The 14,397-nt window shown below is 37.3% G+C and overlaps 2 protein-coding genes across 7 annotated transcripts in view; both read right to left on the bottom strand.

Annotated features, from left to right (window-relative positions):
• LOC309482457 (NLR family CARD domain-containing protein 3-like) overlaps window positions 1-14,397 on the bottom strand; it is a 168,069-nt gene that overhangs the window by 66,090 nt on the left and 87,582 nt on the right. Inside the window, exon 4 of one of the 2 annotated variants that reach the window (XM_082147808.1) lies at window positions 10,144-12,003. The exons of the other annotated variant lie outside the window; for it this stretch is intronic. Coding sequence (XP_082003934.1) covers window positions 10,144-12,003 — 1,860 coding nt within the window. The remainder of the gene's footprint in view (window positions 1-10,143; window positions 12,004-14,397) is intronic. 2 annotated transcript variants of the gene reach the window in all.
• The window catches only part of LOC309482471 (protein NLRC3-like), a 164,714-nt gene that overhangs the window by 118,273 nt on the left and 32,044 nt on the right, over window positions 1-14,397 (bottom strand). The window lies entirely within an intron of this gene.

Genomic DNA, 14,397 nt, shown 5'->3' with positions numbered 1-14,397 from the left:
GGGCTTTTGGGGTCCTTAACGTGCTCAAAAACTCTTGAAACTTTACATACAAGTCGGAACCCCCTGCCATCAGGGACGGGTTGAAGCTGGTACCCGGGCGTGGCAGGGGGGCTCAACAGCGCCCCCTTGAACGGGGTCCCAAAACTTGGTCCATAGATCAAACACGCTTGCATGAATTAATATGAAACTCGGTACACATATAGATATCATCGGGCCGAATAACTTTCCCCTGGTCAAGTTTTACGCCAGCCCAACAGGAAGTCGGCTATTATGGGTTGTTTGGAAAACGCTTGCTGTGGAATGCGAAGTACTCCTCCTAGAGAATTCATCCAATCCCCACCAAACTCAGTGTGCATGAAGTCAAGACATTGAGGATTCTAAATTGCGGACGGATTTTTGATATCTTGAACGGTTTGGCCGTGGCGAGGAAACGAATTTATGGCGAGAAAAGAGAAACACGAAGTGGAATAACTTCTGCATACATTAACTGATCTTGATGAAACTTCAGCAGTGTGTTCGTGGTAAGAGGCCGATCAGATGGATGTAACTATTGTGAGTCAAAGTTATAGCGCCACCAACTGGCAGCAGGAAGTGTGTCACTTTCAACATGCTTTTGACAAAAGTGGGCGGGTTAGTTTTAACTACAGTAAAAAAAAAATAGTTTGTATATTGTACTCATCAAGCCGGACAACTTTCTAATTTACATTCATTAGCTCCGGCCATCAGGAAGTCAGATATTTTGGTTTGAATGTGGATTTCTTTGCAAAATCAGCCTCTGAATTTTTACCCAGTCCTGCTAAGTGGTTTATTTTATTCACACCAAACTTTTTCAACATGATGAAAATACATTAAAGATGCTAAATTGTGAACGGATATTGAATATCTCAAACGGTTTTGATATGGCGAGGGATTAAAGTAATGTCAAAAAAGGAATCAGAAAACATCTCATATCTTCTACAAATGTAATTATACACCGTTTATTTTTATATAAAATTATACAAATATTAGAACTAAACCCATTTTATTCTGTTTTTGCAATTCAAGAAGTATAAAAAAAGTTAAAAACAGGCTATTTAGTGCTATTTGGTTCAACAAAAAAGCAAACATAGGGCTATTCTGCCCTCTTGTGTCCAAAAGGATATACAAATAGTATATTCAACTTTTTACTAGGTAGGCCTTTATTGTATTTAAATATAAATTTATTAGGTATATGACTGTGAGGATATTTTCCCATCGGTTAATCGACGTGTGACACGAGCGGGTGCTTTTAAATCGCTAATTTAAAAGTGAAAGTAAAATTCGGACGTCCGCACGGACATTGATAATGGTGCACACACGTTGGAAAGAATGATACTTTTAAACATAACACTAAACCGCCATTAGGTGTCGCCAGGCGACCGTCTTAATGAGCGAGTCATTGATTCATTCGTTCAAACGATTCGTTCGAATGACTGAGTCATTCATGATTGAGACAGATGTTTATGGATTGATCATTGAATCTTTGAGTCAACCGATTCGTTCAAAATGCTGAATCATTCAGTAATGAGAAAACAAGTTGCCGTGAGATGCGCGACGATTCTGCTGTGATCTTTGTTTAACTACTTTTGTTACTGAAACAGAACAAAAACAGTCAATATTGCATCTAAAATGTAAGTGACTTAATTATAACTGTTTATTAACCTGTTGTATGAAATCAATGTCACAGTTTCAATTGTGATTGTATTCAGGAAACGGTAGCCTACTCGTCAAGTGAGGTTGCTTAACTCCATCATAGGTTATAAAATATATAAAAACTCCATATTTGTAATTTTTATAGTCAGTATGTTGTTATCTGGGTTTCTTTTTTGTGTGCTGCGCTCATTTGTTTACGTTTCTCCTGGAGAAGCTGCACGAGCCTCAGCAGCGCAACCTTGTTACCATTGATCAGTAATACATTTATTAACAACTGTTGATTGCAACTTAAAATGAATGTAATAAAATTAGAATAATCTCTCGTTTTAGTGATTCCCAAGTTATTTTTTGTCATTGACGTTCAAATCAGGCTACTCTGGTCGGGCAAGCCAAATTCTCTTTCAGGTAGGCCTATTGTATATATATAAATATATTAGTGATGTCGGTTAATCGACGTGTGACACCGCTGGGGGCTTTTAAATCGCTAACTTAAAGTAAAATACAGATGTCTGCACAGACTTTAATAATGGTGCTGAGTAGAGCGAGCATTTTCAATGATTTCCTATGGAAGTAGGAATTAACTAAAAAACGTTCGCTCTGTTCTGCTCGTTCCTCGCCGTGGGCGCTCACAGTTATGAATGCCTGTTTAGCCAAGAGCTTTTAGTTTAATTTTAAAATGAACGCCATTTCGGGGGGTGGATTGCTTGAATTTATTTTACAAAAGAACAATGTTGTGTTTTATTGCGAGTGTATATAAATATAAGTAAACACTTTGCAGTTTGAATGATGTCCTGTATGAACAAAATTATGTGCCAATTATGTTTTTATGTGTCTACTGTTAAATCACACACACATTCCAGCATTGCAAACTTGACATCGCAGCCTGTTCATTATAGCCTTAATAAAATATAATAAAATAGTAAACCTAACATATACACACTGCTCTGTTTAAATAGTCAGTAGTACAGTTCGTACATTCACAGTAAGCACTGCTCCACTGTGATTTTTCCAAGCACATTTTTGCGCGTGTGAAGAGGATGATTTTTTCCGTCGATATTGGAACACGAGTGAAGTACAAAGCCTATAATAAAGAATAGTTTAGCATCCAAATACATCACAACTGTTGAAACGTTTTGATTCTAATGAAAGGGTTACGTGAGCCCAACACTTACTTTCGTTTTTATTTTTACATTAAATTTAAAGGATTTGTTGTGGAATATTTTGAGTGTATCATAAAATCAGAATAAGGTAAGACAAGTAAAATTTCCCGTCTTTATTATATATATATATATATATATATGTATATATATATATATATATATATATATATGTATATGTATATATATATATATATATATATATATATATATATATATATATATATGTATATGTCTATGTATATATATATATATATATATATGTGTAAATATAGCTGTGAGCAGCGATGGAGGGCCCAAGCTGGTGTAACTAAAGGCACCAGGGTGGCGGTGCCACCGGCTTGGGCCCGCAATCGCTGCTCGCAGCTATATTTACACATATATATATTTATTCTTCTTATTCTTATTTTTCTGTCAACCTTTCGGGCACTTTTGAGACCCTTAACGTGCTCGAAAACTCTTGAAACTTTGCACACGGGTCAGAACCCGCGGCCATCAGGGCCGGGCTGAAGCTGGTACCCGGGCGTGGCAGGGGGGCTCGACAGCGCCCCCTTGAACGGGGTCCGAAAACTTGGTCCATACATCAGACACGCTTGCATGTAATAATATGAAACTCAGTACACATATAGATCTCATCGGGCCGAACAACTTTCGTACTTTTACTTTTTACGCCAGCCCAACAGGAAGTCGGCTATTATGGGTTGTTTGGAAACGCATGCTGTGGAATTTAATGTACTCCTCCTAGGGAATTCATCCATTCGCCTCCAAACTCGGTCAGCATGAAGTCAAGACATTGAGGATGCTAAATTGCGGACGGATTTTTGATATCTCAAACGGTTTGGCTGTGGCGAGGAAGCAAATTTATGGCGAATAATGGAAACAGGAAGTGTGTTATAACTTCTGCATACATTAACTGATCTTGATTAAACTTCAGCAGTGTGTTCGTTGTAAGAGGCCGATCACATGGATGTGACTATTGTGAGTCAAAGTTATAGCGCCACCAACTGGCAGTAGTAAGTGTGTCCCTTTCAAAATGCTTTGAAATCACCCTCTTATTTTTACCCGATTTGCTTCAAACTTTATGTGTATAATGTAAACACACGGCAGATGTAGACCTGAGAAAGGATTTTTGATATCTTTAATACTGTTGCCATGGCAACGCTTCAAACTTTAATATTCTTTTTTGATGCTTTTGAGACTCTTAACATACTTGAAATTGGATGAAACTCGACAGACACATCACATTTATTAGCCCGTAGACATGTGCAAAGTTTCAGAAACGGGCGTGGTGAGGGGCTCAGTAGCGCCACCTTTAGTCATAAGTGGGGGCTTAGTTTTAAGTAGAGTCACAAAAATCGTTATGTATATTGTTCTCATCAAGCCGGACAACTTTCTAATTTATAGTAATAAGCTGTGACCAACAGGAAGTGAGATATTTTGGTTTAAATGTGATTTTTTGGAGAATTCTCTCCCTCTCTCTCTCTGCCTCTGCGTCTCTGTGTGTGTGAGGGGTGGGGGGATTTGTCTTCTGAGTGAGATTTGTTTAAAATTCCTGTTTTTCAAGGTTTCAGGGGCTTTTGGGGCCTTAAACGTGCTCGAAAACTCTTGAAACTTTGCACACAGGTCAGAACGTGCGGCCATCAGGGCCGGGCTGAAGCTGGTACCCGGGCGTGGCAGGGGGGCTCAACAGCGCCCCCTGGAACGGGATCCGAACACTTGTCCATAAATCAAACACACTTGCATGTAATGATATGAAACTCGGTACACATATAGATCTCATCGGGCCGAACAACTTTCGTGCTCTAAGTTTTACGCCAGCCCAACAGGAAGTCGGCTATTATGGGTTGTTTGGAAAACGCTTGCTGTGGAATGCGAAGTACTCCTCCTAGAGAATTCATCCAATCCCCACCAAACTCGGTGTGCATTAAGTCAAGACATTGAGGATTCTAAATTGCGGACGGATTTTTGATATCTCGAACGGTTTGGCCGTGGCGAGGAAACGAATTTATGGCGAGAAAAGAGAAACACGAAGTGGAATAACTTCTGCATACATTAACTGATCTTGATGAAACTTCAGCAGTGTGTTCGTGGTAAGAGGCCGATCAGATGGATGTAACTATTGTGAGTCAAAGTTATAGCGGATGTAACTATTGTGAGTCAAAGTTATAGCGCCACCAAGTGGCAGCAGGAAGTGTGTCACTTTCAACATGCTTTTGACAAAAGTGGGCGGGTTAGTTTTAACTACAGTAAAAAAAAAATAGTTTGTATATTGTACTCATCTAGCCGGACAACTTTCTAATTTACATTCATTAGCTCCGGCCATCAGGAAGTCAGATATTTTGGTCTGAATGTGGATTTTTTTGCAAAATCAGCCTCTGAATGTTTAGCCACTCCTCTTAAACTATTTATTTTATTCCCACAAAACTTTTTCAACATGATGAAAATACATTAAAGATGCTAAATTGTAAACGAATAATAAATATCTCAAATGGTTTTGCTGTGGCGAGGGATTAAAGTAATGTCAAAAAAGGAAACACTAAAAACCTCCTATCTTCTAAAAATGTAATTATACACCATGTATTTCTATATAAAATTATACAAATATCAGAACTAAACCCATTTTATTCTTTTTTTTTTTCTATTTAATAATTAAGTTTAAAAACATCCAGAATGTTTTTTTAGTCCAAAAAATTAATTATGTAATTCATAGTGCTATACTGCCCTCTTGTGTTCAAAATCAGGTAGGCCTATTGTATCTATATGAAAATATACTAGGTTTGTGATGGTGAGAATATTTCCCCACCGGTTAATCAACGTGTGACACCGCTGGGGGCTTTTGAATCGCTAACTTAAAAACGAAAGTAAAATATGATCATCCGCACAGACATTGATAATGGTGCGGAGCAGAGCGAGCGTTTTCAATGAATTCCTATGGAAGTAGGAATGAATATATATATATATATATATATATATATGTATTGTTACATTTATATATGTATATATATATATATATATATACAGTATATATATATATATATATATATATATATATATATACACACATATATAAATATATATATACATATATATATGTGTGTGTATATATATGTATATATATATATATATATATATATATATATATATATATATATATATATAAATATAGCTGCGAGCAGCGATGGAGGGCCCAAGCCGGTGACACCGCCACCCCTTGGGCCCGCAATCGCTGCTCGCAGCTATATTTCTACTTTAAACCACTAGATAGCACAAAAATACAGCTCAGCACTTTTGATGATGCACATGCACTTGATCCTTGACTCGATCGCAACACAAAGTTGATTCTGCACTAATTTGATCTAGCTATATATATATAGGGATGCAAATTAAGAATGAAAAAATATCTGTAAATAACAAACAAGCTAAAACAAAATAATTTAAAGTGAAACTGAAAGTAACTGGGGTTGGGCTCACGTAGCCTTACTCTCTCATTCAAATCCAAATGTTTCACTCAAAATCTCTCCCTTTGTTATTATCATTTGTTATAATTATATACTCATTTATTATTCTGGAATATATTATTCTTTTAATATTTAATTTAATTTATTCTTGTAATGTTGATTTCTTTTATTTGAGATGTCATGTTTCTATGGTTATAAGGTGATTTTTCAGTATTGCTAAATATGGCGCGTGGCTCCTTTAATACTTATGTTTCAGTTCTGGTTGCTCTCCTTCAGTTCGCGATAAGCGTGACTTACAGTAAGAGAGGTGAGTTGTGCTGAAGCTCAGTCTCAAAGGCTTGATATGAGTTTTGTTTATTGTACTAAAAGGTAATTTTGTTCAAAATGTATGAAGTTTGTGTGAATGATGTGAAGCATGTATTTTTGAAGAGAGTTTATTAAGCATGAGTGTGCAAGCTCTGGGACTATAATAATAGCCAGAGATGGCCACAGATTCAAGCTTGTTTTGATTCATTTGTATTTTATTCATGCAGGTATGTTCCCATTCATGCTTCTGTTAATATTATTTTTATTTATGTAAAACTCTTTTTTTGTTAAATATGTTGAACACTATTGATTTTGATTTATATGAGAAACATGGAAACTGTAAAATGTGTTGCAGTTCGGGGTAAGCGTGAATGAAGAGAGGCTGATAATACAATAGCGAGAGATGGCCACAGATTCAAGCTTGTTTTGATTCATTTGTCTTTTTATTCATGCAGAATAAAATCTGGCCAGAGTAATTTCTGTTGCCCGGTCTCGTTCATCTCCCCACACAACGTAAAGCTAAAGGAAGACCGGTCACGCGTGAGGCGCCGGTGTGATCAACATACTCCGTCATTTTGGTCATACAGATAAGAGTAGGATTGTTCGAAACTGCTAAAATAAAAGTATTTACTTGTATTTGTGTACACTCACAATAAAACAGAACATTGTGCTTTTGTAAAATAAATAAAACAAACAGGATGCGCTTTCTGTCGTCTCGGTTTCCTTTCCGTCAACTTGTTTGTGGAGCGCCTCACAAAAATAACCCAAACTCAGCAGCAGACTGTCCCCCAGTTTCTTCTTTTGTGTTATTAGTCTGTTAATTATTTAAGTCAAATATATTTAGCATATTTATTCCTTTTATACTATGATTTTATGAAAACAATTTTTATTTTATTTGAAATGTAACTCCATTTTCCTTAAATCATCCTAGGGACCCAGGGTTTGAAGACCTGTGCTCTAGGGAACTGAGTTTGGCACCCCTAGTGTAAGTGAACCTCAAGGAATATATTAAAACAATGTAAAAACTCCATGTCATGACTTGACCTTCAGTGAGGCGGAATAAGGGACACTCATACACAAACCCTGTGGAAAATGTGTCAAGAGCTTGGAACTGATTATTTCTACATGACACAACATGGGAAATGGGATCAAGTATGTGAACTTGCAACAGAAAACATTTGATATGATTATTTTATATTTGATTATTTTATTTATTTATAAATATAGATAATAAAAACATTCTAAACCAGTATAACCATTATAACCAATATTATTTCATTATTTGTCCCATTTTTATTTAAATAATTTCGCACTTTTTAAACTTTTTTAAAATGCCATAAATTGTGTATGACAGATAGGATCACCATTTATTATGCATAGATATGATTAATATTTATAAACGATCAATTAATAAATAAGATTATTTATAATATATTAATTAATCTGTCTAATAACGTCTACAAATATAATAGTTACCTGTCTATCAAGCTCTGGCAATGTATGGAATATTATATTAAGAGATTATCCCCCAAAAAAAACAATAGGCCAAACGTTATACCTTTAATAGCACAGATTTGTCTGTCATGGCACAATGCTTTAAGTCATAAGTCCACCGCGTGAACAAATGAAACTGTGCAGTTCGCCTTACGTTCATCATTAGTTACAGGACAGACCCACTGATACCTTTTTCCCATTCAGATATCTGGAGAGATAAGTGAGCTCAACATGTTTTATAAAACTGCACATTACACCTGTTTATGGCGCATGTTCTCGAAACTGTCGCAATGGGGAAAAAAAGACGCTAACATGCAATCATGCGCAACTGAGCTTCTCTACTATATCTTGTGGAATTGATTTCATTAATTACTATTAGTATTATTCACACTGAAAAATCCTTATTTGTTTATTTACAGACCTGCAAACTGTAAGGGGGGGGGGGGGGGGGGGGGGGGGGGGGGGGCTGCAGACTAACTTTTTATACATGCCATGGGATTAATCAATGCATGCTGATGAATGATGTATAGTATAATAATAATAATTAATCTGCATACCCTAGTTTTGCACTGATGTAACAAGACTGACAGTGACACAATAAGACCTCATGTTAGCATCTTTTTACTCTTAAAAAAAATATATATAAAAAAACATGTATGTTCTTTAATGTTTGATTATAATTTTACGGTCTTCACATAGGGATGGGATTTGATAAGATTTTATCAATAATAATGCCACTGACGATTCTGATTATCGATCCAATTCTTTAACGATTCTCTTATCGATTCTTGATAGCACTGTGTGGAAAAATGTTTAAAATGCTTTTAAAAAAAAGTGGGTTTATTTATTTTAAAGTTTAAGCTTGAGTTAGCAAACTGTACTTTTTATATAATGTATGTAATAAATAGAACCTTATTGTAAAGTGTTACTGATTAGTTATACACCGATTCAGACGTCTCCTGAGTTCACTGTTGGAAAGATCAGTTGTTTTAACGATTCATTAAAATGAATCGGTTCAAAGGAGTCATTATTAGTTCGCGAATTGGACGTGTCGTGCGCGTTGTGTGATTATCCCAGCAGTTAGGACATGGACATCCAAGATTTGTGTCAAGTTGTCAACATAGAAAACATTTCATCACTGTATAGTTTTATTTCGTTTAATTAAAGTGTTGTTTTATGTCAGCTGAATGTCCGGAACGCTTTTCAGAGAAGATAAGGAAACTTATTTAGCACAATTCACAGTTCACACCCAGCTATAATTCAGGGGAAAAAAATCTCCGAATGCTCCACACGAAACTTTGGTCTTCCGACCTTTTACCACCGTGTCGATTTATTTTGATTAAAATGTGCGAGGGAGAGAGAGCAACACAGCGCCTAGTTTGGAGACGGTGAAGTCGTTTAACGTTACACAGAGAGTGCGCGCGCGCGCGACCGGCTCTCTCTCTCTCTGGTCGTTCTTTTAGTTAAAACATGCGCCCTGTCACAAACGCAGCCGTTCATCTACATTACTCACCGATCAAATAAGACTTTGGCGGGACAAAAATTCACTTTGGCGGGCGCTAAAACAAGTTCAATGCAGGAAAATTCATGCGTGAGTTTCCATTAGACTCGCACGGTAACCAGGCAAATGGCGAGCTCATCTGTTGTTGACGCTGTGTGTGTGTCGTCATGGTGTGTGTGCTTCAAGATTATGACGCAAGTGCTAAGATTCCGATTGGCCCAGAGAAATGTAAATTATAAGAATTATCCAATAATGTTTCGCAATTCTAGCCTGCATGGCAGTTTACTGTGAGATATCTCCTCCCCCCCCCCCCCCCCCCCCCCGAAAAGCGAAAAGCGACAAGTTTGCAGGTATGTATTTAACTATGTGGGTCTATGTAATATACGGGACAAATTGTGTCCTGTATTGTTTTGATACGGGACGCATCATTTTACCATTAAATACGGGACGATTCTGTATTCTACGGGACGGGTGGCAACCCTAGTCATGACCCCTTTAAAGATGTAAGGTGCATTATTAAAAAGGATTCTTTAGCTATTAATGATTAAACACTCACAGAGCTTTTCTGCAGTTGATCACAGCTGGTATCAGTCTTCTTCTACCCTCAGCTGATGTGTTGTATTTCTTGAGGTTCAGCTCATCCAGCGCCTCCTCTGAGATCTGAAGCATGTAGGAGATTGTAGAGCAGTGAGCAGGAGAGAGTTTCTTCTCTGAGTGTTTGTCTGATTTCACAAACTCCTGAATCTCTGTGGACAGAGTCTGATCTTTCACTTCCAGCAGACAGAGGAACAGATTGATGGACTGATCAGCTGAGAGACGATTAATATTCCACTTATCTTTGATCTTCAGTTGAATGAGCTGAGTAGTTCTCCTGATGCTCTCTGAGCTTTTCTCTGTGTGTGTCAGTAGATCCTGTAAGAGTCTCTGATTGGACTCCAGTGAGACGCCCAGCAGGAACCGCAAGAACAGATCCAGCTGTCCATTCTTGCTCCAGCGGGCTTCATCTACTGCTGATCTTAGTAGATCATACAGAGAGTCAATTATGTAAAATCTGAATTTATCCAGAAACTGCAGTAGTTTCTTGTTCTTGATTAAATAGCAGTAAAACACATAGAAAGCAGCGAGAAACTCCTGAACGCTCAGATGAATGAAGCTGTAGACTTTCCTCTGATGAATCACAGATTCCTCCTTAAAGATCTCAGTGCAAATCCCAGAATGCACTGAGGCGTCAGTGACGTCTATGCCGCTCTCTCTCAGGTCCTCCTCGTAGAACATCACATTGCCCTTCATCAGCTGATGGAAAGCCACTTCAGCAAGTTTCACAATCACTTCTCTGTTGGACTGCAGGCATTTCTCTGGATCTCTCTCTTCATACTTCTGATTCCTCATGTTGATCTGAATCAGCAGGAAGTGGATGTACATTTCAGTCAGAGTTTGAGGGATTTCTGCACTCAGATCTTCTTCCAGGAGCTTCTGAAGCACAGTGGAGGAGATCCAGCAGAAGACGGGTATGTGGCACATGATGTGGAGGCTTCTTGCTCTTCTGATGTGTGAGATGATTCTGCTGGCTTGATGCTCGTCAATGATTCTCTTCCTGAAATATTCCTCCTTCTGAGGCTCTTTAAATCCCTGAATCTCTGTCAGACGGTGGATGTATTTGGAGGGGATCTGATTGGCTGCTGCTGGTCTGGAGGTGATCCAGATGAGAGCCGAGGGAAGCAGATCTCCTTTAATGAGCTTTGACATCAACACACCCACTGATGAAGTCTCAGTCACATCAGAAACTTCCTGAGCGTCTGAAAACCTCAGTGTGATTCTGCTTTCATCCAGACCATCAAAGATGAACACAACTTTACACTCCTCATAAATCTTTGAGTCCAGATCTTGAAGTTCAGTGTGTAACTCCAGCAGAAGTCTGTGAAGACTGTACTGATGATCTCGGATCAAGTTCAGCTCTCGAAATGGAAGCACAAACATGAAATCTACATCCTGATTGTCTTTTCCCTCGGCCCAGTCCAGAATGAACTTCTGCACAGAGACGGTTTTCCCGATTCCAGCGATGCCTTTAGTGAGAACAGTCTTGATCTGCTCTTTCTCCTCGTGTCCTGGTACAGGAGAGGCTTTAAAGATGTCATTGCAGTAGATTGGAGTGTCTTGTGAGTGTTGTGTTCTGGCTGTTTTCTCCATCTGTAAAACCTCATGTTCTTCATTCACTCCTCCTCTCTCTCCCTCTATGATGTAGAGCTGTGTGTAGATCCTGTTCAGGAGGGTTTCATTCTCTTGGAGTTTCAATCCCTCAAATAATCTCTCATACTTGTTCTTCATGCTGGTTTTGTGTCGGTCTTTGACTCTCTGTAGTTCATCATTCACTGGTTGAGGAGAATCTCCAGTCTGATCATCTCTATCCACTACTCTGCTGAAACAACAAAAATGGGGGGAAAAAGAAGAGGATTTGATTAAAATAAATGATTTAAATCTATAAATTAAATTAAAATACAGTGAATAAATACAGATGTCAATCTGTATAATTAATGTGTTATATTTCAGTTTCAGTTCAAAAGTTAGTTTTCCATCACAGCTGAAGGTGACAGAGACCAGGAACAAACTCACTAACTTCACATCAAAACCTTCATCCTCAATCTGACACCAGAGATTCTGTTAGACAATAAGTTTCTTATATCTGGACATTGAGATCAAAGTTCATTTTCCATCACTGAACGTTTGTCCACAGATTTGAGGTGAAATCAGAAATAAAAACCGAACTCATCTCTCTGTGTGCATTCAGTGCAATATATATCATATATTAAAACAATTAATATGAAAGATCTGGCTAATCTGGAAAGAGAAATCAAAAAGAGGGAATCAGAGATGATGTAAAAGACCACACATGAAGGCTTGAGATATATAACAAGATTGAAATATAGGTATAATGATAGACTATCTAAGAAGGTTGAGTTTAGATTGTTCAGGGCAGAAATATTTTGAATCTGGTGATAAATCGGTCAAGCTTCTGGCGAACTATTTCTCTGATGGTCCTCGGTCATTTCTGACCGAATAATTTTCTGTTTTGAAATTTTAAAAATCACAGCTTCATCGGAAGGTTATGAAACTTGGTGACTTTCCTGGCATTGGGTATGTGAATACAAAAAAAAATTGAGGTCATGATCCGAGCATGCTAAGTGGTCGTAAACAAAAAGAGTCACACTCGTGGTCTTCGGTCAAAAATGACCGACCCATAGGAAATGAATGGGAAATTTACAAAAACACAAAAATTCTCTGAATTTTTGTCTGTACAATCTACAAATCGGACACGATTCTAAAAAAAAGTACACCGCAGTAAAGGGGTGACACTCTACAACATCAAGAGTGCAAAAAATTCACACCCACCCACACACACACACATACAAACACACGTTTATACACATACACACCAATAAATTCAGATTACAAAAATCTGTTTTGAATTTTTAAAAATCACAGCTTCATCAGAATGTTACGAAACTTGGTGACTTTTCTGGCATTGGGTATGTGAACACACAAAAAAATTGAGTTCATGATCCGAGCATGCTAAGTGGTCGTAAAAAATTTGTCATGATTTTGGTCTTCGGTCAAAATTACCCCCATAAGAAATGAATGGGAAATTGACAAAAACACAAAAATTCTCTACAAATCAGCCACGATGCAGAAAAAAAGTGCTCAGCAATGAAGGGGTGAAGCTCTAAAACATCAAGAGTGAAAAACATAACATAATTAATAATTATAATTAATATATGTATATATAATTAATACAATAATTATTAAAATTATTAAAATAATAATTAATAAAATGTTATAAACCTTGGCAAAAAGTATTATTTGAGAATTTCTAAAAAAAATACATTCAATCCACATCTTAAAAGTAAGTAATTTGGTCCAAAAACAACTAGAATTCACAAACATCTCCATTTAGAGCTATACAGGCATCTAGTGGTAAACCCATGCAATAACATGTTTTATTTAATTTTATGTTTAATAAATTGATTAATTTATCAAAAAAAAAACAAACATTATTTTCAATGGCAAAAAATGGACTATAAATATTGCATAAATATTAATAAGTTCAATCAAATTGTCTCAAATTCTAAATTAAAAAGAATAAATATTATAGAACAAAAATAAATTGCATTGGTTTTTACTGGGATGGAGGAAGTTTCATTTTTAGGTGTCCGGTCATTTATGACCGGGAAGGCCCCCAGTGTGACTGCTAAACGAAGACCATCAGAGGGTTAAACACAGAGAAATGTCTGCGCTAATTCCTGATATTCAGTCACTGGAGGAATAATTGTTACTAAGCCAGAGTATATTAATGAAGTTTTTAGACATTTTTATTTGGATTTATCCACATCTTCCTGTGAAGCAGGGGCTGGAGATATAAAGGTTTTCTTGAACTCATTAGATTGCCCTAAGTTGACAGAAGAGCAGAAACAGGGAGTGTATTCCTCTATTACGATGAATGAAACTGTGGAGGTAATCGGGTCCCTGCCTCCTCTGAGTCTCCGGGGCCAGATGGCTTTACCACAGAAGTTATTGAGTGCTGAAGTGTCTCCATTACTGATGAACATATATAATGAGGCAGTGTGGGCGATGGCTGATGTAAACTCACCAGTAGCAGCGATTTCACTGGACGCGGAAGAAGATTTTGACCAGGTGGAATGGGGTTATTTATTTGAGACATTAAAAACCTTTGGCTTTGGGAGTTTTTATTTTATTTTTTTAAATGGATACATTTCCTGAACACGCAACTTCAAGCTGGGCTGCAGACTAATAGACA

This window comes from Leuciscus leuciscus, assembly GCF_965113295.1.
Source record: "Leuciscus leuciscus genome assembly, chromosome: 19".
Lineage (NCBI taxonomy): Eukaryota > Metazoa > Chordata > Actinopteri > Cypriniformes > Leuciscidae > Leuciscus > Leuciscus leuciscus.
The sequence above is the reverse complement of the archived record's forward strand: the minus strand, read 5'-3'. Positions and strand labels throughout refer to the sequence as shown.